Source organism: Mugil cephalus, chromosome 1 (assembly GCF_022458985.1).
Source record: "Mugil cephalus isolate CIBA_MC_2020 chromosome 1, CIBA_Mcephalus_1.1, whole genome shotgun sequence".
Lineage (NCBI taxonomy): Eukaryota > Metazoa > Chordata > Actinopteri > Mugiliformes > Mugilidae > Mugil > Mugil cephalus.
In genome coordinates, this window is record NC_061770.1 from 48,404,853 (window position 1) to 48,429,443 (window position 24,591).

At 39.1% G+C, this 24,591-nt stretch overlaps 2 protein-coding genes and 1 long non-coding RNA gene across 8 annotated transcripts; all 3 read right to left on the reverse strand.

The window, feature by feature from the left end:
* Position 1: 1 nt before the first annotated feature.
* Positions 2-7,258, reverse strand: LOC124996329 (high affinity immunoglobulin gamma Fc receptor I-like). Of its 5 annotated transcripts, XR_007110833.1 has the most exons (8): positions 6,815-7,258; positions 3,187-5,525; positions 3,058-3,073; positions 2,936-2,982; positions 2,039-2,089; positions 1,877-1,951; positions 1,048-1,098; positions 2-966 (listed from the first exon to the last, which is right to left on the reverse strand). XR_007110833.1 is itself a non-coding variant. In XM_047569214.1 (2 exons), the coding sequence occupies exons 1-2, from the start codon at positions 7,167-7,169 to the stop codon at positions 5,260-5,262; spliced, it is 621 nt and encodes a 206-aa protein (XP_047425170.1). In that variant the 5' UTR covers positions 7,170-7,258; the 3' UTR covers positions 2,664-5,259. The 5 variants fall into 5 exon arrangements, 1 of the variants encoding a protein (XP_047425170.1); XR_007110838.1 differs by lacking the exon at positions 2,039-2,089; XR_007110832.1 differs by having other exon boundaries at positions 1,877-2,089.
* Positions 7,181-13,278, reverse strand: LOC125012739 (leukocyte immunoglobulin-like receptor subfamily A member 3). Its single transcript, XM_047592898.1, has 8 exons — positions 13,144-13,278; positions 12,233-12,344; positions 11,939-11,974; positions 11,492-11,758; positions 9,897-10,166; positions 9,509-9,784; positions 7,494-7,536; positions 7,181-7,208 (listed from the first exon to the last, which is right to left on the reverse strand). The coding sequence occupies exons 2-8, from the start codon at positions 12,267-12,269 to the stop codon at positions 7,181-7,183; spliced, it is 957 nt and encodes a 318-aa protein (XP_047448854.1). The 5' UTR covers positions 12,270-12,344; positions 13,144-13,278.
* A 5,851-nt stretch (positions 13,279-19,129) lies between these two features.
* LOC124996381 lies at positions 19,130-20,148 on the reverse strand. Of its 2 annotated transcripts, XR_007110843.1 has the most exons (6): positions 19,909-20,148; positions 19,784-19,799; positions 19,612-19,703; positions 19,449-19,499; positions 19,308-19,358; positions 19,130-19,184 (listed from the first exon to the last, which is right to left on the reverse strand). It is a non-coding gene; the product is annotated as an uncharacterized LOC124996381 (long non-coding RNA). The 2 variants fall into 2 exon arrangements; XR_007110842.1 differs by having other exon boundaries at positions 19,612-20,148.
* Between the last annotated feature and the right edge of the window lie 4,443 nt (positions 20,149-24,591).

Here is a 24,591-nt window from a genome sequence, read left to right on the forward strand (position 1 = left end):
CATGTAAACTGACAATTAATTTAGTGTCTGAACACGTTACTCATTCATGCTGGTGACAGCAAACTCAAGATGTTTGACCTATGGGCTATTCTTCTGATGAATGCATGATTAATAGGGATAAAAATCATTGCCATCAGTCCACTACCGAGCCAAGACTGCATACTTAAAACCTAAAAATGGAAACAATGTGATACTGCAAAGGAGCTTGTGTCATTCACATAATTGTAATTGGTGGTGATAGGCTCAGCTATTTGATGTCCGCAAAGCTTTCACATACGGGCCACACAGGAACAATGAGACAGTGAATGGTATTTGCAGTGAGAAAGTGGACCAGGAAGACTGCTGCAAGTTCAGTGGAAGAAATCCTACACCATGGTGCTTTTTATCAGCTAACAACAGAGCTCTGCTACATACAGAGTGATAGGAAGTTGTTAGCTAAACGCAAAAACAACCCCTCACTAAACCAGCAGCATATGCAGAGCGTAAACTGAGCCAAACTGTGGCAGTAAGAATGAATAAATAGAGCGTTTTGGTGTCATGTTATTACGTACTAGAGTATATGATTACATTGAAGGTTTCAGCTATATCATTCTAACTCAGCAGTGGAGCCATTTCAAAGAGTTTTATCCCTATCATTCATTTACTCCCAAACACAGGTAAAATAAATAAAATAACGTAAGTGATAACTACAGATTCACTGCAGTAATAACTTACATACTCATACATTAGAAGGAGAAATGAACATAATTGTGGCAGCCTTCTACATGAACTATCATTATTATCAAGTTTGTGAAAGTTCAAGATTTAAAAGTAATTAAAAAGTTTATTTATTTATTTACAGTGTTAACAACAAATGCGACCGCATCTTTACATTTTACGTTTTATATTTTGCGTTCTCTCTCCTCTTATTAAGACCTTGAAGCTGGTGAAGAGATCCAACATTACTGTACACAGAGTCTGGTTCACCTGAAACGATAATAAATATGTTTAGATCAGTCACAGATCTAATGTCTGACAGCTCCACGTGAATCAAAGTTTCTACTGTACCACTTCCTGTGTTTCCAGATCCTCTGCCGTATTCATAGACAGAGAAAACACCTACAGGTCAGAGAAAATCAAGACGACATCCAATAAGTCACTTCAGATTTTTAAAAACTAAAACTCAAACTGAAAAATAGTTGTGAGGATAACAGAGACAATAACGGACAGAAGCTCTGATTTTGTGTTGATGAAGTTTATATTTCTTGTAATGACATCACTATTCCTGTCTCTTTATGCAGAATAGGTCAGGCCTGTCATTATTCAGCTTATTATATTCAGCTTGATTTAAATGGCTATTTGTGCTACAGCTGAATGACGACACCACTGTGAGAGGGCTGCACAGAAAGAGGGATATCTAGCTTCACTACATACAGTACGACTATATGACTGCAAAAAACAATCCCTCAGCAAACAAATATTATGTATACAAGTGTTTCAACTGAGCCAATCTGTGGCAACAAGAATGAATATTTAAAAAGACATTTTACTAGAACCTTACTGTGTTCATGCAGAAGTGCAGTTTTGATCTATACTACTTTTGCTCAGCAGTGGAACCATTTCCAACATTTTTATTCCTATATTTACTCCAAATCATTTATCATTTACCATCATGAACCGAGTCGCTGCATCTACTTACATTAACATTAGCAGAAGTATTAATGCAATTTCGTCAGTCTTCTACAAAATAATTCCGTTTGTAAAAAAACAGCAACTCTGAAACCAACAACTTCATTCAAGTATTGTTAAAGTATATAAGTAACTAAAAGGTTGAACATTTTCGACAACAACAAGCTAATGTGACTCCACTGTTACATTTTATATTTTGTGTACTCACTTCTCTTATTAATGGTTTGAAGCTGAAGTGGAGATGCAGACGATGCAACACTGCTGTACAACGTGGCTGGTTCATCTGAAATGAGAATAAATATGTTTAGATCAGTCACTGATAATAATCTAATGTCTGACAGCTCCACATGAATCAAAGTTTCTACTGTACCACTTCCTGTGTTTCCAGAGCCTCTGGTGTATTCGTAGACAGAGACAACACCTACAGGTCAGAGAAGATCAAGACAACATCCAAGAGTCACTTCAGCTTTTTAAAAACTAAAACTCAAACTGGGTTTGAGACATAGTTGTAAGAGAGAGAATGATGGAGAGAAGCTCTGCTTTTGTATTGATGACGTTTATATTCTTCGTCACTATTCCCGTCAGACTATGCAGAATAGTCAGCTCTGCCAATGTCATTAAGAATCATAATTGTGCATTCTGCTCATTCATGATATTTATATCTTCCACACAGTCTTTAAATCTTGAAGGTGACTTTATTTAAAGTGCTATTTGTGCTATAGCTTAATGACAACATCCCCGTCAGAACACTGTACCTTCCAGACCACTGTAGCTCCAGTGAACAATTGGACCAGAAATACTACGTCAAGTTTTAATGGTCATTTCAACCATATATAGCAGGCGCAGTACAGAGTGAGATGAGAGTACACGCCCCCAAGACCAAACCTGTGTAAACTTAGGCAGACATGAAACAACATATACAAGCAGTATGTGCAAACGGTGCAGACAACAGTGCCAACAGTGCAAAGACAATCGACAGTGCAAAGACAAACATTACAACACAGACGGTAAAAAAACACAATTCGAGTCGATGTCAACTAGACAATGACATCACACAGAAAAACACAGTAGAAAGTAATGCTTTGCAACAAAGAAATCTATATTTCTGACCTGAATACATATTGTAGCGACTAACACAAAGGTTGTTTTGCAAGGTAATTGAAGCTTGAGCACGGGCTACTGTTGGCCATAGACCACAGCATAATTCAGCTGTTTTTACCAAAGTCAAATCAATAGTTGTGAAATAATTTTAATTCAAAAGACTGACCATGGTGTGTAGCAGAGCCTTGATTGATGAACAGAGACCGAGTGAGACTGAAACGTAAATGCATTTAATGAGGAACATGCACATTTCTCTTTCCGTGATTAAAATCAAAGTGTTTTACCAACCTGATACTGCATGGACCTGTAGAAAAGAAAATATGACAGAGGTATTAGTGCATTGTTCCTCACTTCATGTATACAGCATCGGAATCTTTCAGTGATTTCAGGTGAATTATCAAGTGAAAGATGTCTCACCATTTCTTTTTCTGCAGCAACACAGCAGTAGCAGAAAAAGCAGGAGAATAATCAGGAGAATTCCACAAACCAGCCCAATAATAAATGGAAAGTTGCTTTCAGGCTCAGAGTCTGTAACTATTAATGAACAAACTTAATGTACATTACATATTGCATGCCAAAAAGTCTTTACAAAAACATGAACGAAACAAACTATGACTATGAAGACCCATATATATATAACTATGGTAAGTGGTAAGCAGCATGACGAATATCATTAACCTGACTCGCAGAGATGAAGAAGAGAAAGGAGATGAAGAGACCCACAACAGAAATGGAAACGTCATTTGAAAGATGGAAATTTTCCCATTACTTAAAAGTTTGTTGGAAGAAAAGAAAAGAATGTGATGGTGAGATGTAAGCTGTGCCCGGGGCAGAAACAGTTATCCACCACTGCATACACGACTTCTACTACCGCTGACATTTTGGCTTGCCACAGTAAAAGCTTTTTAGGTATGACATCTCGCTTGTTGCCTGTAAAAGAATAAAAGGACGACATACGTATGATGTCAGAGCCGGTGAAATTGAACAGGTTCACTCAGCGCATGATCTGTCACACAAGGTGACCGCTACTGTAACAGACAATGGGTCAAATTCTATCAAAGCGTTCAAAATGTATGAGCCTGGACCGTCAGATTCAGACAAGGAGGAAGGTGGAGATGAAGATGTGGTGTTCACAAAGTCCTCTCCAGCGGTACCCCAGAGGGACAGTATTCACTACCCCTTCATTTGAGATGTGCATCGCACACACTGAACTTGATTTCTACTAATGTTGTTGAAAACTGCTGTGGCCTCTGAGCTTGTTGAGGTTATATGTTTAAAAAAACTCAAGGTACCAACAACAACGAGATGGAACCCATTACAGGATGCCGCGTCCCATTAAGACGCGTTTTGCATCGGTGTTGGACAGCAAAGATCCCCTACTTGCTGCTGTGACATTGTCAAAGTTTAAAGTGAGGTGGCTGAAAGAAGAGGGGAGGAGATGCTTTAAGGACACCGCTGACCACAGAATGCCGTGGCTTCACCCCGCGAACAGCAGGACTTGCATACTCCACATATCAAAGCCTCCGGCGGAAGCGAGAATGACTTTTTTGATTTTGACGAGGAGGATCAAGGCCCTTACAAATCCGACACTGAAGTCATTGAATATTTGACGTCAGGGTCACAGACGGAGACCCTGGACGGTTTCCCGTTTGATGATGCATATGTGATGCTCATGAAATGTAAGGTCACATTTCATGTAATTTGGTTTGTTGTATTTTGAACGCATTGTTTTTGTGAAAGAAACGTGCTGATATGTGCCAAAATAGTCAATTATTACCTGTGGATAGAGCAAAAGCAAAGAGAGTTAATCAGTGTCACCAGTAGGGGGCAGTGTGGCCGGTTGGTTCTCCGCTTGGACTTTCTTTAGGAACGAACTCTTGTTGACTTCCTCATTCTAATGAGCGAAGTTACATCGAACAGAAGCAACCAGTCGTCTGTCTAATTCTTTCTCCTGTTTTACAGGAGTCTTATCTGTGTACAGGTACTCTGCCTGGGACCTGTTACACATATGTAATGGCATATCTGAGAAAGACTTAATGATTTAATGATGATACGCAATTCCAATGATAATTGAAATGATACATTTGAGTTTGAGACATTTTGCTTTGTGCTGACACATTTTTCCGTGAAATTCTTTCTTGAATTAAAGAGCATAAAAGAGATGGTGTGGGTGTCCTCTTTTTAGAATAAAGATTCTTGCTTAATTAGGCATATTGTTTATTTTTATAGTGTAGTATAAAAAAATATATAGTAAAAAAAAATAAAAATTCTAATCAACCAAATATTTTGCAGTACCTATGCGAACCCCGTCATGAAGACCAACGACATAAACCATTCATAGACATTCTGACATCACACAAAGTTTCACAGGAAGTTCTCGGCATTTCCCAAGCCAAATAATTTCCCCTCACCTTTGTTAAAACCTTTGTAGATATTATTTACACATTTCAGGTGCTGTGGCCTTTGCAAAAACATTCATCCCACACTGTATCACACTATAAAATCAAACTCACATGTTACAGCCACCCAACTCTGTGGTGATTGTTTTCCTGAGGACTGACACTTGTAGAAGCCTTCATCTGACTTTGACACTGCAGAGATATTCAGCTCCTCTCTGGTATCATTTTGGATGAGTTTGTCATTGTGATAGAAAAACACAGTAGAAAGAACATTTTGTGTCTTCAACTTGCAGCCAAGAGAAACAGAATCTCCCTCAGTAACAGGATGGACAGGGCTCACCAGGATGATGTCTTTATCTGGAAAACAGAAGATTGTGATACAGGGTTAAAATTACAGTGCTACAAACTAGTCGATTTTACAGCTGTGCCATGACACTTTAAGCAGGAAGTCGACTCATCACCAATCATATTGCAATAACAACACGAACACTTCTGAGAAGACATGTGAGGAACACAGTGGGTCATCAAGTAGGCTGAAATAATTCACTGAAGATGAAGCTCAGTCTGCTGTGACATGAAAAGGCATCGCTAACGTTAGTGTTGTATATTGATGTGCTGAAGAAAGAAGTGATCACCGCTGACAAGTCTTATCTTGCATTTAAAAGGTTTATTTACAAGAAAGAACAATGTCAAACTCTTGCCAAATCTGAGAGAGCTTCTGGCCAATCGTCGAATCCCCTCTCTCGTTCAGCTCCCACAGTCACCTTATATAGGATGGTCATCCCCGAGAACCCCCATACACAAACAAAGCTTTGGGTCGTATGTCCTGGTTCGTTTTACGAACTGGCATCTGGTAAATGACCCTTTGACCTTTGAACTTTATACACACTTCACAACCCCCAAATACAGGAAAGGGACAGAAGAGAAAAACAAGAAGATAATATACTACATTAGTAAAGGAATGGTCCAAATCCTCTCAATGACAGTCAATTTACATCTTCACCAAATACCATGTGGCAGCAGAGAGAAGGGGGTTGCACGTCAACTATTTAATGGTGAATTTCATCGCCTAAAGTTATGACACCTTTACACCTACAATATGTATTCAAGTCAAGATTCCATTGTTACAAAGCATAACTTTCTACTGGGTTTTTATGTGTGATGTCATCAACTAGTCAACGTAGACTAGACTTTCACCACATATTAGTTGACTTTAAAAAAGAAAGGTATTCAATTCCTCATACAAACAACAATATTTGTTTCAATTTTACAGTAGCTCATGCAAGGCAATACTAAATATCTCATCTTCTCATCTTCCGTACCGCTTAATCCTGCGCTAGGGTCGCAGGGGTTGCTGGAGCCTATCCCAGCTGGCATCGGGCGAGAGGTGGGGTACACCCTGGACAAGTCGCCAGCCTATTTCTAGGACTAACACTGAGACAAAGAACCATTCACACTCACACTCACACCTAGGGTCAATTTAGAGTCACCAATTAGCCTAACGAGCATGTCTTTGATTACATGGAGAGAACCTTCTTGCTGGGAGGCATCTGCGCTAACCACCGAGCCACTGCTAAAGATTATAACTTTAATTTTTAAACACCAGTTATTAATGAAGGATATTGGCTTTAGTGATTAATACTCACTCTGTCCAGTGATGTTGACTGCGTTGCTGAAAGCTGATTCAGACTCACACCAATACACTGCATTACTGTTCCTTAACCTATTAACATTGCATGTTGATCCAGTCATTGTCCCCCAGGTAGAACAGTGTGACAGGACGCCATCATCAGTAAACCTCCTCACTCTCCACTCAGTAGAGTTTCCCTCACAGCTCAGAGAGACAGAGTCAGAGGTGAAGTGCTGCACTCTGTCAGGATTCACCGTGAGAGACGCTGATGAATGGAAATCTGAAAAATTCTGGACATCTGTAAAAGAAATTTCAAATTGAGTCACCCTCATTAGAGTTTGTCCAGATGCTTGTGAGAGGAAGTTATCCATCTATTTCTCCCTCAGGTTTTAGACAAGTTTGTCCCAGAACTAGAACATACAAACTGACCTCCAGACCAGACGAACTGAAGATCACTGTAATCAGTGTAAAACACTGGCTCTCCTCTTCCAGCTCTACACACATATCCTGCTGTGTGTGTCTTTCCATCAATGATGTAGGAATCTTGTTCAGTTCCACTGATGCTACTAGGAAGCAGCTCATAGTTGTAATATTGATACTTGTGTGATAGATCAGGAACAGCTTTATACCAGTAAAACCTCAGTCCTGCAGATGGATGTCCAACCTCACAGCTCAGAGTTACTGAGGCTCCAGGACTCAGCCATGATGGAGACACAGAGAGGACAGGTTGGGGTTTACCTGTTAGAAAGAGATTATCTCAAAATGCAGCATTTGACTGTGCTGATGGTACATTATAGCTGGTACAAATTCTGTGTATTTCTGCTTTAAATATACAGTAGGGCTGCACGATAAATTGTTAAAAAATCGCAATCTCAATTCATACACGTGTCTTTGTTTCGAAACACAGCGATTGTTAACCATTTTATTTCACAAGACCACCACAAACAAATGCTCCCAATTCTTCCCAGATTTTTTCAAGCGCGCTTAAAGGCAGCACTGCCACTGACTCCTCCCTCGACCTATGGTAAAGCGTCTTTACAACACAGGATTCCATCAATGGAGGAAGCCCGCCTGCATTTGAATGTGTGGAAACAGTGAGGGGGAGAAGCAGAGAGAAGTCAGCAGTAAAGAGAGTTAAATGGATGACTAACAAGCTATTTAGTTCAATAACATTCACTACTTTTGAAATTTTATTAAACTTTACAATACTGTAATATTTCCGAGTCACAAAATATTTTAAGACCTACAACAGATAAACTGAATGTGTTGTTGAAGACTTGTATTGGTTCTGTGAAGCAGGACTGACTGAAATTATTTTCTTCTGACATCCCTCCATCCAATGTGCTAGTATGGTATTAGAGACACCCCTCTAGTTCTATATGACGGGATATATATATATATATATATACACTGACATATACTGTATAGTCCTTCCAGCAAATTCGGATTCTACCAGTCTGCCTCTCCTTCACTTGGCAAAGCAACTCGCCCGTAACTTGGAAAGAGCCATCTAGCATTTTTGTCAGTGGACTACAGCCTTCAGTTGAAGAACTGATTTTCATTGCAGCTGCATCAAACTGAACTGAAAACCATCACAACATGTGCAGAAGGTCACGTTCCAGGAAAGCCAACAAGACCACATAATCTGAAAAAAGTAGATTCAATTCTTCATACAAACTGCACCTTGAGATCCGGTCCATGAATATCATGAGCAGACAGGACTGAGGAGAGTATGATAAGGACAGGATGGGTTCTAGCAGCAGCCCAGTGCCCCATACTCCCTCGGTACTTCAAATAGTTCTCTGGGACCCATGTTCATAAGCTTTCCTTGAGTCCAAAAAAATACAGAGTGACTGGATTGTCTACATTGCATGATCTTCTAAGCAACTCTGCGAGGAAGGAATCCTTGTAGCAGTTCTCCTCCATGGCTGAGCACATTCCAAGCCAAATCCTACTTTCCATTCCTGAGTTGCCACTTTCCATAATCTCCCCAACATCCTACAATCTTCTGTGATCATCAAAGTTGTTACTGTCCTTCTAGCATCCAGTACCAATCTAAATGCAGATATCCAACAACAAAACGCCACTGATTGGGAAAGCTTTTCCTCCCAAGCCTTCCCCTCAAGTTTTTCCATAATTCCCCGCATTGATTTGATGAAATTGATTTTTTGCAGCAAAACTATAGAGTTCCGGGCATGTCCCAACGGAAGGAGGCCCCTGGGCTAACCCAGGACATGATGGAGAGATTATATCTCTCACCCAGAACTATAGATAGATACAATAGATACTATGGGTAGATACAGTGAATACAAGTAGGCCACATACTCCAAACTGTCATTTAGCAGTCAGAAATTCACATCCAAATGGATAGTTTCACAGAAACTCTCAATCAGGGACTGAAGTGTTCTATTTATTGAATTGGTTCTGTCTAGGTTATGCATATTAGCCTTCATGTTTCTAGCCATGGATATTCCCTTGAATATCTTTCAGCGGATCTCATCATACTGTAGGAGCCAATATGTTTTAACAGCTGTTGTCAACCGAGTTAGATTAGGATTTGCCTTTATGTATAAGAATGTATTCATATGGATTAAGTGAGGTAAAAGCTGAACAAAAGTTGACCTAGTTATAATAACCACAGAGTAGTTTGCAGGGAAATAATATTACAATTATAATTTGGAACCTTGCACAAACAACAAACAAGACTTACCAAACACTGACAATGTGATGGCTTTACTCCACTCTGTTGAAGAATATGAGTCATTTCTGAGTCTGGTCTTACACATGTAGTCTCCACTGCTGGAATCAGAAGCAGTGAAAGTCCAGTATTTATTGTATGTCCAGTGTGTAGATGACCTGGGTGTTCTCCATTCGTACTTCCACTCAGTGTCGTCACCTCCCTGGACCTCACATATCAGAGTGATCTTCTCACCTCTGAATATCTGAGGCCAGTTGGGGTGTTGTTTTGCAACAGCCTTGTTGGAAACTGTTTTCAGCAGATAGTTGGGACACAATTAGAAAAATGGCAGTGAGTTTAACACTTTTTCTAGTGATAATCATGAAATCATAAATATTTAAAACCAAGTCACTAAACTTACAGGTTATCTCAATGGTGACATCTTCGCTAGTATGACTGTAATAAACTGGTTCGCCTCTTCCTCCTCTGCACCAGTAGATTCCTCCTTTTGATACACTGACAACTCTGTTTTCTCCATCATTTGTCATGACTTGAACATCAGAGGTTCCTGGGGTACGTCTGAACCACTCATATTTCCATCCAGCAGAGGGCTCCACAGAGCAGGTCAGTGTCACTCTGCCTCCTACTGGTATGGTTGTTGCCCCTGGTATCAGTGTGACCTTGGGTTTGTCTGTTGTCATAGAAAAGATGAAGCTTACATTTAATCTTGATGGGAGATGAATTACACTCAAAATAGCAGTAGAACAGAAGAAAACACAAGCAGATGTAAAAGACACACCATATTCAAGTTGCACTGAATACCAGGGGTGCCCAAATTCTTCCCAGTGGGGAGCCAAAATTGAATCCGGGATGGAGAAATGTTGAATGAATGACACTGGTACATTTGCATCCTTCCAGCAACTCTCCGAGAAATTACATTTGCCTAAACATCATTTCTTTAGATATCTTCAAGTTCGTAGTTTCAGCCGCAATCTTTACCCCAACTTCCCAAGTCTCCCAGAAGCCTCTCTGACTCCTTTTTAATCCCATTTCCTACCACTAAGGGTGCTATTTCACATCTGTACAATCTTACTTATTCTTCGCAGCATAAAATTGAAACCCAATGGGAAGAGGATCTAAGGGAGGAGATCTTGGAGGAGCTGTGATGCCATTTTGCGTCATCTATTTGTGCTACGTATGGTCTGACCTAGTGCAAAATTCTACTGTGCCCATCTCACTCAGGTTTCCAAAATCTATAATGATGTCAATCCCAAATGCATAAGATGTCATCAGGCTTCAGCTACCCATGTCCATATGTTTTAGTCTTGCCCTTCACTACACAATTTCTGGACACTGATATTCAACTCTATTTCTGTTTGGACAATGGTTCAATTTGATCCAGCGGCATGTACAGCTTTGTTTGGGGTTTTACCTCCTACTTTGCAGCTTCCTAAATATAAAGCTGAGTTTATTATTTTCCTCTGTTTAAGTGAACACATTGGACTTTTATTTAGCAGTGGCTGACCAACTTGTGTTTTTGTCAGAGTATTTGTTGTTGGTTTGTTTTGTTTCTTGTACTTTTTTTTTGTTATTCCTTGTCTGATTTCATTTTATCTTAGTCTCTACTTGTTACACTTGACACTGTTTTGACTCTTGAAATGTCACCTCTTGACTTTGTCTTGTCACTGAAAAATTTAATAAAGAAATGTTTTTTTTAAAAAAGAAAAATAATTGAAACACTAAAATATTAGAAAACGCACGTGAAATATTACTAGGCCTTGGACCTCAAACACAAAGACATTTAGTGCAATAGGCAAATTAACATTGGGACAAAACATGCTCCAAATGAAATCAGTACTGTAACGTAGTCGGCAATGCGGGCCAAATGTGATTGGTCGTGAGGACCAAATTGGGCAGCCAATATTTACACGCTGTATGTGCGTATTTGCGGTCTTTTAAGATACCACAAGTAAATGTTGTAAACATGGTCATGTTAATAAAATGTTGAGGACTTACCTGATACAGCAAAAGAGACTGTATTACTAAGCTTTGTATCATTCGACCTCGTCCGGCGGCCACAGCACTGATATTCCCCACTGTCATTTGTCACCAAAGATTTGAGGCCATGGTGTTGATGTGTGTTGAAGAGAACAAATTCTTGACCATCCTTGTAGATTGTGTATTCCCAGTCAGCGCCCCTTCCTTCCTTCATGTCACATATGAATGTAACAGACTCGCCAGAGAAAAAAGTGGACCAGTGTGGGTCAGTAGTCAGCACAGCATCTAGATGCAAAGTTAAACATTTATAAAACACTACACAAAAAGCAATATCACAGAGATATATGGGCAAGTTATTCTTGTCTACCGTCTGTGTAGACAGACACAGAAAAACACACTGAAAGGGATAATGTAGGACCCTTGACAAAATGAATAAATAAATGAAAAGTAAACATGAAAAATTACCTTGAGAATGCCCCAAGAAGAGAAGAGTGTTCAACACTAGAATAAAAGTTGAAACTTCAGAGATTATTCAAATGAAACTCAAAACAAATATATTAAACTTCTCGTGTTCCATAGACGTCATTTACATGATATGTGAATGTCATATATTCACTCTGTGAATACATGAACAATCTATCACATTATTAGCCGCTGAGCCAGTATCACAGTTCATTGGCTGCAAAACTAAAACAGGAAACCTGCCAAAGGGCCTGCCTACAGGAAGTTAAAAAGTTCTCAAAAGTCGCTGGTACTCACGAGTTAACAAAAGCACAAACAGCAAAGTGTGGCCCATCCTCACATCCAGCGCTGACACTCTGTTGTTCTACCCACAGAAAAACTTCCACTCCGTATCAAAATAAAGTTGTAACTGTAAACAGAGAAACAGTGAAGCAGTTTTACACTAGTTTCTCACATCTGGTTGGTCCGTCCCACTTCCGACCGTCTTCACCAGACACTCTCGACTGTTGTTTGTTTGTTTGACCACAGAACACATTTGCCGAACACTTCCTGCCAACCTACTGCAAATACAAACACAGTTCACACTCGCATCTAAAAATAGAAAAACTGACCATGAGTTAATACATTAAGTACGTATCTGGACAGTTTGCACCACATTTTGCATTGTGTGTTTATTTTTGCATGCTGTGCTGAATATGCCCAGTGTACCTTGTCTGCATCGACTTCAAATAAATATTGAGAAACATATGCAATGATGCTGTCATCAGACCCCAGCAGAGTTCTGCATGTTGCGGTGTGACTTTTTGCACAGTGCTCACACTGTCATCAGACTGTAAAATCAGGAAGCATTTTCTGTGTGCGTTGGCTTCAAAGTTGCACTTCATGTTGCACTGGGTCATGATGACAGGCAGCATGTGACCCCACATATGAAATCCCGCATCAAATAGTACACTAAGATAAAAGATGTTTCCATTTCCTCTTTTGAAGCAAAGAAAAGTTTGAGTTGATCTATGAAGGGTGCGAAAACACAGTAACCCAGAGGACCACAGGTAACAAAAGGGCCTGTCTGCCTTTGTCCTTTGCTCTGAACTGTTTTGCTCCTATGTCATGTTCAAGCTTTCTGAGACAAACCTCTGACACTCTGTTCTTCTCATCTGAAACATTTTCCTTCATCTGAACCATTCAAACTGAGAAAGTGATGTACTTACACAATAACCCCAGCACACAGAGCAAAGTGTGTCCCATCCTCACATCCAGCACTGACAACGTGTCACTCTGCTTCAGACAAAGACTTCAACTTCATACCAGGAAGCAACAACTGCAGCATCCGAAGAGGAAGAAAGAACTGTGAGAAAGAAAGTAACACTTTGAGAGCTTGTGATTTCTATTTTTTTCCTGTGTCATGTGAATGTCTGCTTTCTTCTCTCTTTCACAGAATGCACACGACTGCCCTCAGTTTAACGCCTCTTGTGTAGATACAAGTCAAGTTAACTCTTGAGTGACAGAACTAAAACGTTGTGCATGTCACTTTATTAAGACCCATACGTTTCCACTGCAGATTTATGAAGGGGGGGAGGGGGGTTAGTTACATTATGTGTATATGTGTACATGTGACCGGCCACATGTTACCGGCCTGAGCATTCCCCTTTAAGGAGGTGGCCTTATGGGTAGTGTGTGACGTAGTCAGCACGTAGCCGTATTGTTTTTTTTTGTTTTTTTTGAATAACGTTACGCTGAAAAGAAGTGTGTGTGAAAACTAGACAGTCGGTGTGAATAAACTCCACTCTGCAGCCATAAAAAGTACTGTGTTGTACGGAAGGAAGAAAAGTGCCAAATAAAGCCCCGGTCCACGTGTTCAACTACTCCGCCTCTCCTCCTCTGTGTGTGTGCGCAATTAACCCGGACTGCTAGTTACCAGCATCAACGAGCCAAGCTAAGGTGAGACGAGACTTAGCTTTATAACCAGCAGTTCCATACTACGGTTAGGAACTATAAAGCTGTGGAGGTAACACAGAGTATCGGCAACCGGACACAAACTAGGGGACAGGTGTGTGTGATTTTTTGTGCATTTATTTCATAAAATAGAATTTCCAAACAGGTGTCGTTTACAGAAAAATAAAGAAAACATCCACCAAGAACAAAGGCAAACATCAATCACCCATTTACACATATCATTATGACGTCAATACAAAGACAAGAATGGCTCGATTTACGAACGCCACCTGGTGGCCACAGTGCAAAACTACACCACATATTGAAACTGCACAACATTATTTCTTTAAAGTTGAACTCTTCAACTATTTAATCTCTGAACTATTATACCACCTGGTTACATACATTCAAGTAGGTTATGAACTCAAAACCTATAGTTACAATGGATATGTACAGAACTGTATTGTTGACTTCAATATGAGCATTAATAAAAATGCTGATCGACATCAGAAGCAAAGAAAAAAAAATGACACAAAGAATAAATATACAAACCTAAACCTTTAGCCTCAGAAAACTAAAGGTAAGACATGTAGTTTGTAACGTACGGCTGAATTTCCTGTTTTCAAGGTTTCTTGTTGTGTCAAATTATATCAAATATTATATTTAACAAAAAATTGTCCCTGGCAGATGTTCAATTCAGCCTAGTAGTGTCTTCTCTTTGGAGTCTCCAAGAAATCATCAGGAGTCAGCGTCCAGAGCATCAGAGTGATCTTTATTGCCAGCAACAAAGGAGAGCAACATTCCAGTGCACAAAGGTCACCACAACCCTGCTCTGAAGTGTAAAGGCTACTGTTCTCGTCTTTTATACTTTTGGGATTTCACAGGTCACACCTTCTGACCATTTCCTACATTTGGGGCACTCCTTAGCAATGGGAAAGGTAGTTAACAAAAGCTGAGGAGGAGTGGGGCAGTGTGGAGGTAGGGTGTGTATGGAAATCCGTCTTTAACCGCGTAAACCGTTTAATCATATTTTTATACTCATTACATCAAATCCTATTCCCTGGTGTGTGTCTTTGAGTCTTTAAACCCACTGCATCTGCACCCATACTGCTGGTTATCTAAAGGGAGGTGTGTGCAGATACAGTATGTGTACGCATGCAAACACAAACAGAAGAAAATGAAGTTTTATAAAATGCCTTGGATGAATTGTTGGCCTTCCTGGCCATGTGTTGTCTTCTGAGAAAAATAGTTTCAATGGAACTCTATCAAAGTGGTTGATCTGAGCATGCGTCACTTTCACACATCACTTAGGAAGTGCTGCTTCAAGGTGTCTCAGATAGAAATGATGAGGTCATTGATTGTCAGTAGATAGAAATAAACCTGTAGCAGAATGGACAGTTAGTAACTACATTCTTTATCCTCATGGAGACACCTACAGGTCAGAAAACAATGTGCTCTAACAAAAGTCTTCCAGTCTTCAGCTGAGCTTGTTGCTGCTGACTGTGACCATAGACCAGGGGTGTCAAACTCTGGCCCGCGGGCCAAATTTGGCCCGTGTTGTATTTATATTTGGCCCGCGAGACAATACCAAATGACTACGAGAGCTGAGAAAAATAGTGCTGTTGTTTTGGTGCGTCAATCAGGACAGGACCCCTAAACTCCTCTGTGACTGTAGGTATACACTACAACTGTCACTGTGCTACTCCTTCCCAAAAATGACGAAAAGAAAGGCAGAAAAGCTTTCTGGACAAGTGGGAGGCAGAATATCTATTTACGTATGTGAAAGACAGGCCCGTTTGTCTTGTTTGTGGGGTCAACGTGGCCGTTACAAAGGAGTACAACATTAGACAACACTATGAAACGAAACACCATGACAAATACAAGGACCTGGACATGACTCAAAGGAGCCAGAAAGTAGAGGAGATGACACAATGCCTCAGCTCCGCACCCAAGCTGCTCAGATGCTCTCCATGTTCGGCAGCACTTATCTATGTGAGCACCTTTTCTCCTCGATGAAGATGACCAAAACATCTCTCAGGAGACGTCTGACTGATGAACACCTTTGCTCGATACTGAGGATTTCTTCAACTCAGAGCCTGAGCCCAGACATTGATGAACTAGCATCCAAAAAGAGATGCCAGGCATCTGGCTTGGGCACATCAGAGTAGATCAGTATGTAGCAAACTGAACAATAATTAACGTTTTCTTTATGCACTTTTTCTCGCAATTCAAAGGCATGGGCTTGAATGGTTGATTATTTTAAAAATGATCCAGTGGAAAAATTTTATTTTGATATTTAATTCAGAAGGCTGCGAATAGAAAAATGTTTTAAAAATTTATTTTATAAATGAATGCCATTGATGTGTTTTTTTATTTGAAATTTGATTTTGAATGTCTCCACTATTAAGTTATATATAATGTAATAAGTGTTGCTTGTTCCATATTCAATGTTAAAGCAAAATTTGTTTCGTTCCATATTAAAATGTTCATTTGTTCAATCTTGGCCCGCGGCTTTGTTCAGGTTTTAAATTTTGGCCCACTGTGTTTTTGAGTTCGACACCCCTGCCATAGACTGTTCATTGTGACACATGGGGGCAGTGCTGCCCACAACAAAAGCACTAGAAGAAGAAAGGACAGTAAGAATGCAGCAAAAGCAGCACAAGAGACACAGACTGATGGAAACCAAAAACACTTCCATGAAACTCAATAATGATTCAGTCATTTAAACATTGAATTGACTTTAATGAACTGAGTTATTGATGAGACTAAACAGAAATAAAGTAGAATATACATTATGTTACAGTCTATAGATAGATGGTGTATTTAACCTGCAGATTGACCACATCAATGCAACAACAATAGATATAATAATCAGACAGTATCATCAGTGTTGACATTGATACAGACATTAAATCCAGATGAGGTCATTCTTTCATCTGATCTTCATTAATGACTGTGTGTCTGATGTCTGGATGGCAGCAGTTGAATAAATGTCATCAAACACATGTTTACAGATGAATGTTGTTCTTTATGTTGTTGTCCAGACTTGTCTTGTTTCATTGATGATGCACCTCTCTTTATGGACCTGAAATCAGACAACAATCAACACTTGTGACACTAGAAACGTACAGCAGAACATCACAAGCAGACAAACACTTTTTGTTCCATGTTCCACCTGTTTATACCAGGTGTGGAAGGATTTGACATAAAATCTGTTGCCAAGGGCTCGATAGTCAATCCAAAGAAGAAGGGGCTGAAGGGACATCCCAGGCAACTATGATATAGCTCAAAGGACTCGAAGTTAGGGGGTTGTACCAACTAGTCAACTTTACTGCTGTGCCATGACACTTTAAGCAGGAAGTTGACTAGTCACTGATCAGGTGACATCAACAACAGGGATGCCTCCTAGAAGAGAGGCAAAGAGCGCAGTGGGTCTCTGTAGCAAACTGGCAGCAGTTCACCATGTGTGGAAATACTTCACTAAATATGCAGCCCATTTTATTGTGATAAGTCAGTCCTGAAATACAACAAAAGTACTACTGCATTACACACTCATCTGAAAAGACATCCAGTAACGCTAGCAGAGGAATGGTTCAAATCCACTCAACGATAGTTAATTATAAACAACTTCACCAAACACCCTGTTCTAACAGAGAGAAGGAGGCAACACATTTGCTGCAATACACAGAAAAGGATTCAGAGATATATGCAAATGGGAAGGTGTGTCCCAGTGTGTGTAAACTTTTGTCGGGTAGCGTATCTTGAATCACACTGTGAAGTACTATTAAAAGCTATTGATAGTGCACAGCAGCATCTTTGCATCTTTCTCGTACATTTCTTTTTTACAATATGTATTCAGATCAAGAATATAGATTTCATTGTTGCAAAGCATTACGTTCTATTATGTTTTTATGTGTGAGATCATTGACTACTTGATGTCGACTCAACTTTAATTACATGGTAGTCAACTTTAAAACATCCAAAGTCGTTTAAATCCTATCCAAAAGGCGTTTAGAGAAAGGCAACTGGACTTGTAGAATTCCGTGAAGACGTTTAGCCACTCATCCGAGAAGCTTCTTCAGTTCTGAGAAACAAGTGGGAAGTTGAGGTTTAAATAGGAAACTCAGTTCAAATTCTACTCAGAGTACTGAAAAAAAGAATGGAAAAACCATAGCTGAGGGCCTAGAATATAGCAGTTTGAATGTATTCTCTACTTCCATGAGACGAAAACAGCTTGGCAAGAGGAGTATAGTACCTTCGCTAATAATTTATAATCCGTATTTTACAACAACATTGGTCTGTTAGGTCCACAGTCCATAGAATCTTTGTTTTGTTTTACCAGTAAGTTTGTACAGGTCTGGTTGAGGGTAGAAAACTAACACTGACTTCATCTTTAACACCACCAATACCTCTTATTTCATGAACCTCATGTGCATTAAATGAGGATGTGATAGATCTTCATTTATTCATTTGAAAATGACTCAGTAACTAAACATTTTACCTGTAGATGAGTCTGGATTCACATTCTAGTAGTCGGAGCTCTTCCCTGGATCACCTCGTTTTCCTGTAAAGATTACACAGAAACAAAATGATCTTTAATGATAAAAACCAAGTATGTTTCTTTGTGTTAATACCACATGTTCTGGGCGCGACCTTGATTTAGAAACTGAAATTAAACAATCACAGTCTGCATGTACAGGTATGTTATTCAGGTGTCCACAAACTTTTGGTAAAGTGACATACAGTATGTGGTATTGTTTTTGATATTGTTTCAACTGAGAATTTGCAATAATTGACTTGTGTAATGTTTTGTGTACTCACTCCTCTGTCCAACATTTCTGAGCTCAGTCTGAGATTTGACATTTGTGGAGCCACCGGCCCGTCCAACTGAAATCAGAACATTTTAACTGGCTTGAATTTCAATCATATGATGTTGCAGAGCTGTGAATGGATCAAAGTTTATACTGTACAATCTCCAGTGTTTTCAGGACCTCTGAGTGACTCATAGACACAAGCATCACCTGTAGGTCAGTGAAAATCAGCACAAAGGAAAATCATTTTAAAGAAGCTGATTTAGTTGAGCAGTAACGGCTCATGAAGTTGAAGCACATTGCAGCTCTGGAAGCAAGTTTGTTTGAATGGAGAGCTGACCGTGGAGAAGAGAGGAGTATATGTGCTGGTGATTTTCATCCTGGCTGACAGTCTGGACTGTGGCAGGGATCTGACTGGTTCTCTGAGACTGACTCCATGTGACACATAAAAAAAGATTCAGGATTCACGTTATTGTAGTCAGAGCTCTTCTCAGTGTCATGTCTCCCTGTTAAGATAAATGCATCAGATTATTCAATTACTCTCACACTCTATGTACTATTAGAGGTTGGTAGTTGTGATAACAACTAATATATTATCATACTTGATAGTTTTAGTAGTGACTCCTCACCTTGAAGCTGAAGATGAGATGTAATATTTCTGGATTCATGGTCTGGTTCCCCTGAAATCAGAATGTTCCATGAGTTTAGATGAGTCACTGATCATAATCTAATGTCTGACAGCTCCACATGAATCAAAGTTTCTACTGTACCACTTCCTGTGTTTCCAGAGCCTCTGATTGATTCATAGACACAAACATCAGCTGCAGGTCAAAGAAAATCAAGACAAAATCCAATGAGTCACTTGAGCTTTTGATTGAAAAGTCAAAGTGGGTGTTAGAAATAGTTGTGAAAAGAATGATTGGAAAGGCTGACCATGGAGAAGAGAGGAGTAAACTTGAGTTTCATTCTGGTTCACTGTTTGCTGTGTAGCAGAGCCTTGGTTGATGTTCAGAGACTGAGAGAGACTAAAGCATGAAGGAGTTTAATAAGGAACATGGAAAGTATTGTTATGATGATCAAGATGAGACAAGAGTGTTGGACCAACCTGTTACTGCATGCATCTGGAAAAGAGACAAATACAAATATGTGTACAAGTGTTCTTCACTTCATGTCATAAGATCAGAATTTATCAGTGATTTTTAGTAAATGATCAACTGGAAAATGTCTCACCCTTTATTTTTCTGCAGCAACAAAGAAGCAGCAGCAGGAGAATAATCAGTGAAATTCCACAAACCAGTCCAACGATCAATGGAAGAAGAAATGAAGAGCTCTCAGACCTGGACACTGCTGTAATTAATAATGAGCTTCAATTAAATATGAGTATAAATCAACTTAACAAATGGTCTTTTCATATGACGACTGCTACTATTAAAAATAAACTGAAAACTAGGAACACAGTGACAGGATGGACAGGGCTCACCAGGATGATACCATCAGCTGGAAAACAGTCAAACAACATGACATTTATTGTAGAGATCTGCAGATTCAGGGTGATGACAGTAACATGTGATTAAGGGCGTATTCACACCAGGAAAGTCCGATAGTTCACTTGCTTTGGACTGGACCTTTTAAAAAAAATTGGTTTGGTTTGGTTTGTATTCACATTGCATTTTTCACAATTATGATGGAGACACAAAGAGGACAGGTTGTTTATCTGTTGATAGAGGTTTTATCAGAATGAAAACGTGTTACTATGTACTGATGGTAGATTACATTCAACGTTTGTGTATATTTGGAATTATTTCTCAATCTATGAATATCTGTTGTATCTACATATAAACTACATCCAGTGGATTATTGAACAGGATAAAATATTCATGACTGGTGGAAAATGATTTTCAATGAAGAGATTACTGTTGTTGTTGTGAATAATATTATCAGTTTGAAGTTTAGTCAGATTAAATATAAACAAACATGATTTACCAGATACTGACAGTGTGATGGCTTCACTCCACTCTGTTGAAGAATATGAGTCATCTCTGAGTCTACTCCTACACATGTAGTCTCCACTGCTGGACTCAGAAGCAGTGAAAGTATTTATTATTTATTGTTTGTCCAGTGTGTAGATGACCTGGGTTTACTCCATCCATATATCCACTGAGTGTCTTCTCCTCCCTGGACCTCACATGTCAGAGTGATCTTCTCACCTCTGAATATCTGAGGCCAGTTGTGTTGTCGTGTTACAACAGCCTTGTTGGAAACTGTTTCCACCAGATATGAACAGTTGGGACACAAATAGAAACATGAAATCAACGTTGTAGGTTCCATCATTAATTCTAATGATAATGATGAAATATGTACTGTATATATATACACACAATAGCCTACAGTGTTAAATAGTTATTTTACTATTAATTTCTCAGTAATTTTAAATGATTTTTTTAAGTTTTAAGTTTTGTTGAATTTTAGTTTATTCCATTAAATAACAGACAAATATTTGTAAAGTTACGATACATTTGTGAGCATATTTTAACAATAAATATCTGTATTTCTAGTGTTTCTTTGTAAAAGAACAGAAATATCATGTTTTCACACGTATTTTCACAGTTACAGTTACATTTTACATGTAAAATCGCAGTCTTTTTAATTTATTGTCCAGATTGTTTCTGTATTTTTAAAATACAGAAATAATCTGTAAAAAAATATCAGTAAAATTACGGTATATTACTTCTGATTAATTACAAGTAACTTGGTCTCATGTAACTGTGATATTTGCGCCTCTCCTCTTACCAACCATTATGTTATTATTCTCTTGAACCAGTGTCAGTTTCTCTCAACATAGAGTAAATCAGTGGAAATGTAACAGTGATTTATTAATCAGTGCTAAGCACCGAGTCGCTGTGCCGCCGAAACATGGTGAAAATATAACATAGCAACAGATAGATATTATAAATGAAGCTGCTGTGCAGTCAAACTGAATTAAATGAGGAGGAAAATGCTGAACTTCATAATTTGCAGTTGCAGTCAGATGACGTTTATAAGGGATCGGTATCGGCTGATATTCGCCTCATTAATTACCATTGGCCATTGGCCGAAAAAAGATGACGTGACCGATGGCAGTGGCCAATGTTTGTTTTTTGATTGGCATGTTGCATGAGCACTGTGATGAGATTCATGGCATGCAGTTTGCAATACATGTGCCATATGAGATATTTCTAGAGGCAGTGCTGTAAGAAAGGATTTTAACACATCCATTCTCATAAACGACCAAAAACACTACAAGTAAGACTCAAGGTGCTTGTTTAGTACTGTGGGACACTACATACCCAGCGACCCACTCACGTAGCCTCCTGCATAGTAGTGATGTGTCAGTCGCTATAAGAGTCGACTCTTTGAAGTGAACGACTGGAGTCTGTTCAAATAACAAAAAGAGTAAAAATCAAAATCACAAAGTGGGCAAAATCAGCATATTATGTACAATGGCAGACCTGCTGCCAGTAACAGAAGAGAGAGATGAATTGTGGAAAATAATATAAAGGTCAATATGTAAAAAGTGTAAAACAGCAGAAAGAGTATGACAAATAAATAAAGTGAGGCGTGGATAAATTAAAGTCAGATTGTAATATTGATCATGAGGACATGTGATATTGCACTTGAGTGTAGCACAAAGTGAAAGAGTGGAAGAACAGTCCAGCCCTTATTAGACGGGAATGTAGCAACTCATGATGTAATAACGGCTCATAATGTAATAACTAACCCATGCTATGCAAAGGAGTGGTACCACAGGTCCTTCCTGCCCTCTGCTGTCACTCTACAACCAGGTCTGCTCTGGTCTAAGTCCAGTCAGGCCTGAGGATTTTGTTCATTGGTCAAAAGTGCTGCTGGTATCAGAGGGAGAGATTTATAATCTATTTATAATCTGTGTATAACATTCAATCACTGAAAATCAACGCACTTAATCAAAATCATTCTTCAATCATAGTATCATACTCTTATATTCTGCTAATTCAAGTTCCGATCATACACTTTGTACCGGGCTTTTCAGGCTGTTGGTCAGCTGGTCAACTCACTTGACAAGAGTAACAGCAGTAAGCTGTACGTTTGGCTTGGCAGTTTGTCTACCTGAGTGAGACGAGTCATGCACTTTGTAACCATAGATATAAAACGTGATAATATGATGCTAATGGTTCGGAGTTGCTAGCTAGCATGCTAAAGTGGTGCTAACGCTACATTGTGCCTTACTGTTGCATATTCTAATATTTGTGGTGCAAGTTTGAAAATAAATGTTTTTGAACTGCCAAACCTTTTTATTTTAGTAAAGTTTATTTTCCAACTATTTTTGTAGCATTATATAAGAATTATATTGACACCCTTTAAGTGTTATGGGGGTAACACTTGTGTAGTTAAGAAATAGTCCTCTGAGAGAGTTAATCGCTAACACTACATAAAAGTGTTAAAAAAAACTAACACTGGTTGGTGTTAGACAGTGTGTTAAATTTAACTACAAGAAGAGTCAAATTTACACTAACTTAGTGTAAAGGTACTGTCAAGTGAGTTGAGATCTCAGCTGACCAACAGCCAGGAAAGCATCTCTACTGACAACTCCACCGTTGTCTGCAGCGGCGAGAACCACGTCAGCAAAAATAATGCGTCTAAAAGCATACAGATCTGTAAGTACTGTGTTTTTCTTGATCAGCTGTTAAGTGTCCTTATACACACACTATATATGTTACTGTTCTTAATAATCCACTGTTACAGCTGAAAAGAAGAAAACCAAATACCTGTTTTCAATGTGTTTCAGGTTTCTATCAGTCTATCGTTGAGCACAAAGCTCAGACACATGTGTTACCAGTGGTAATAAGACTTGTTGCAGTGTGTGTATGTCTATGTTTATGTACTGCCTGTGTGGTTAAGAAGCTCCATTTACCAGCATGCAACCGCCAACAAGTAAGCGAGTTAAAACTGCTCTTTATGACAACAATATGTGATGCAATATTTATGGCGCACTCCATGTTCTAGTGGTAGGGGGTCATGTTGTTTATAAGGCAACTAAAAATGTATGTATTATTTTACTGCCACAGCCGCAACCTGAGCGTGGACATCCCGCAAGGTTTTCAAGCCAGTCTGAACCCTCCTATGAGAACGTAGCAGAGTCGTCATAGAGCTCCACGAAATAAGCAGCCCAAGACAACAGAGGCTGGATCCAAGGTGCTGAATGTGAAGAGGTTGGTGAGAGCGACAGCAGTAAAGACGCAGGCACAACAGCTTATGATGGTTGACAGAGTCTAGACTGAAACATGTACAGGAACAGATACATGGATGGATGGATCATAGATCGAAGTATAGATGAATGGATGAAAGAATGAAAGACTTTGGATGATGATTATGATGATAATGGATGGATGTATAATTGCATATATTTCCCCATCTATGCTATTTCCCTCTCTTCTCAATACAATGTATTTCAATGTTAAAACTGTAACATGATCTCAGCTTCACCATTATGTAGTTACCACCACTGTAAAATATCATGTATGTGAACAGTATATTTATAACAACAGTATTGATTAAAGGAGGAAACTTGGAGATGTTATATTGTAACTGAACCTCTCACTAAAGCATATTGTGAGAAAGTGAATGTTCATAACATAATGTAAAAGTTGTGTGTAATGAGGATTTTTTTTTTTTTTAACTTATTATAAACTGCATATCTTAGGATTTGTGGGAACAAACCGGAGTAACCTAAACCCATCGATGGAGACATTTAAGTCAACAAACTTTTTTCAGAGCAGACATTTTCTTTGTCACAGCAGCAAACACACTGTGGTGCACCTGTGCTTCACCTGCCATGCCAAATGATCTTAACTACTTATCTTGGCTAATGTTTGCTGTGAAAAGAGTTTATTGACGGCC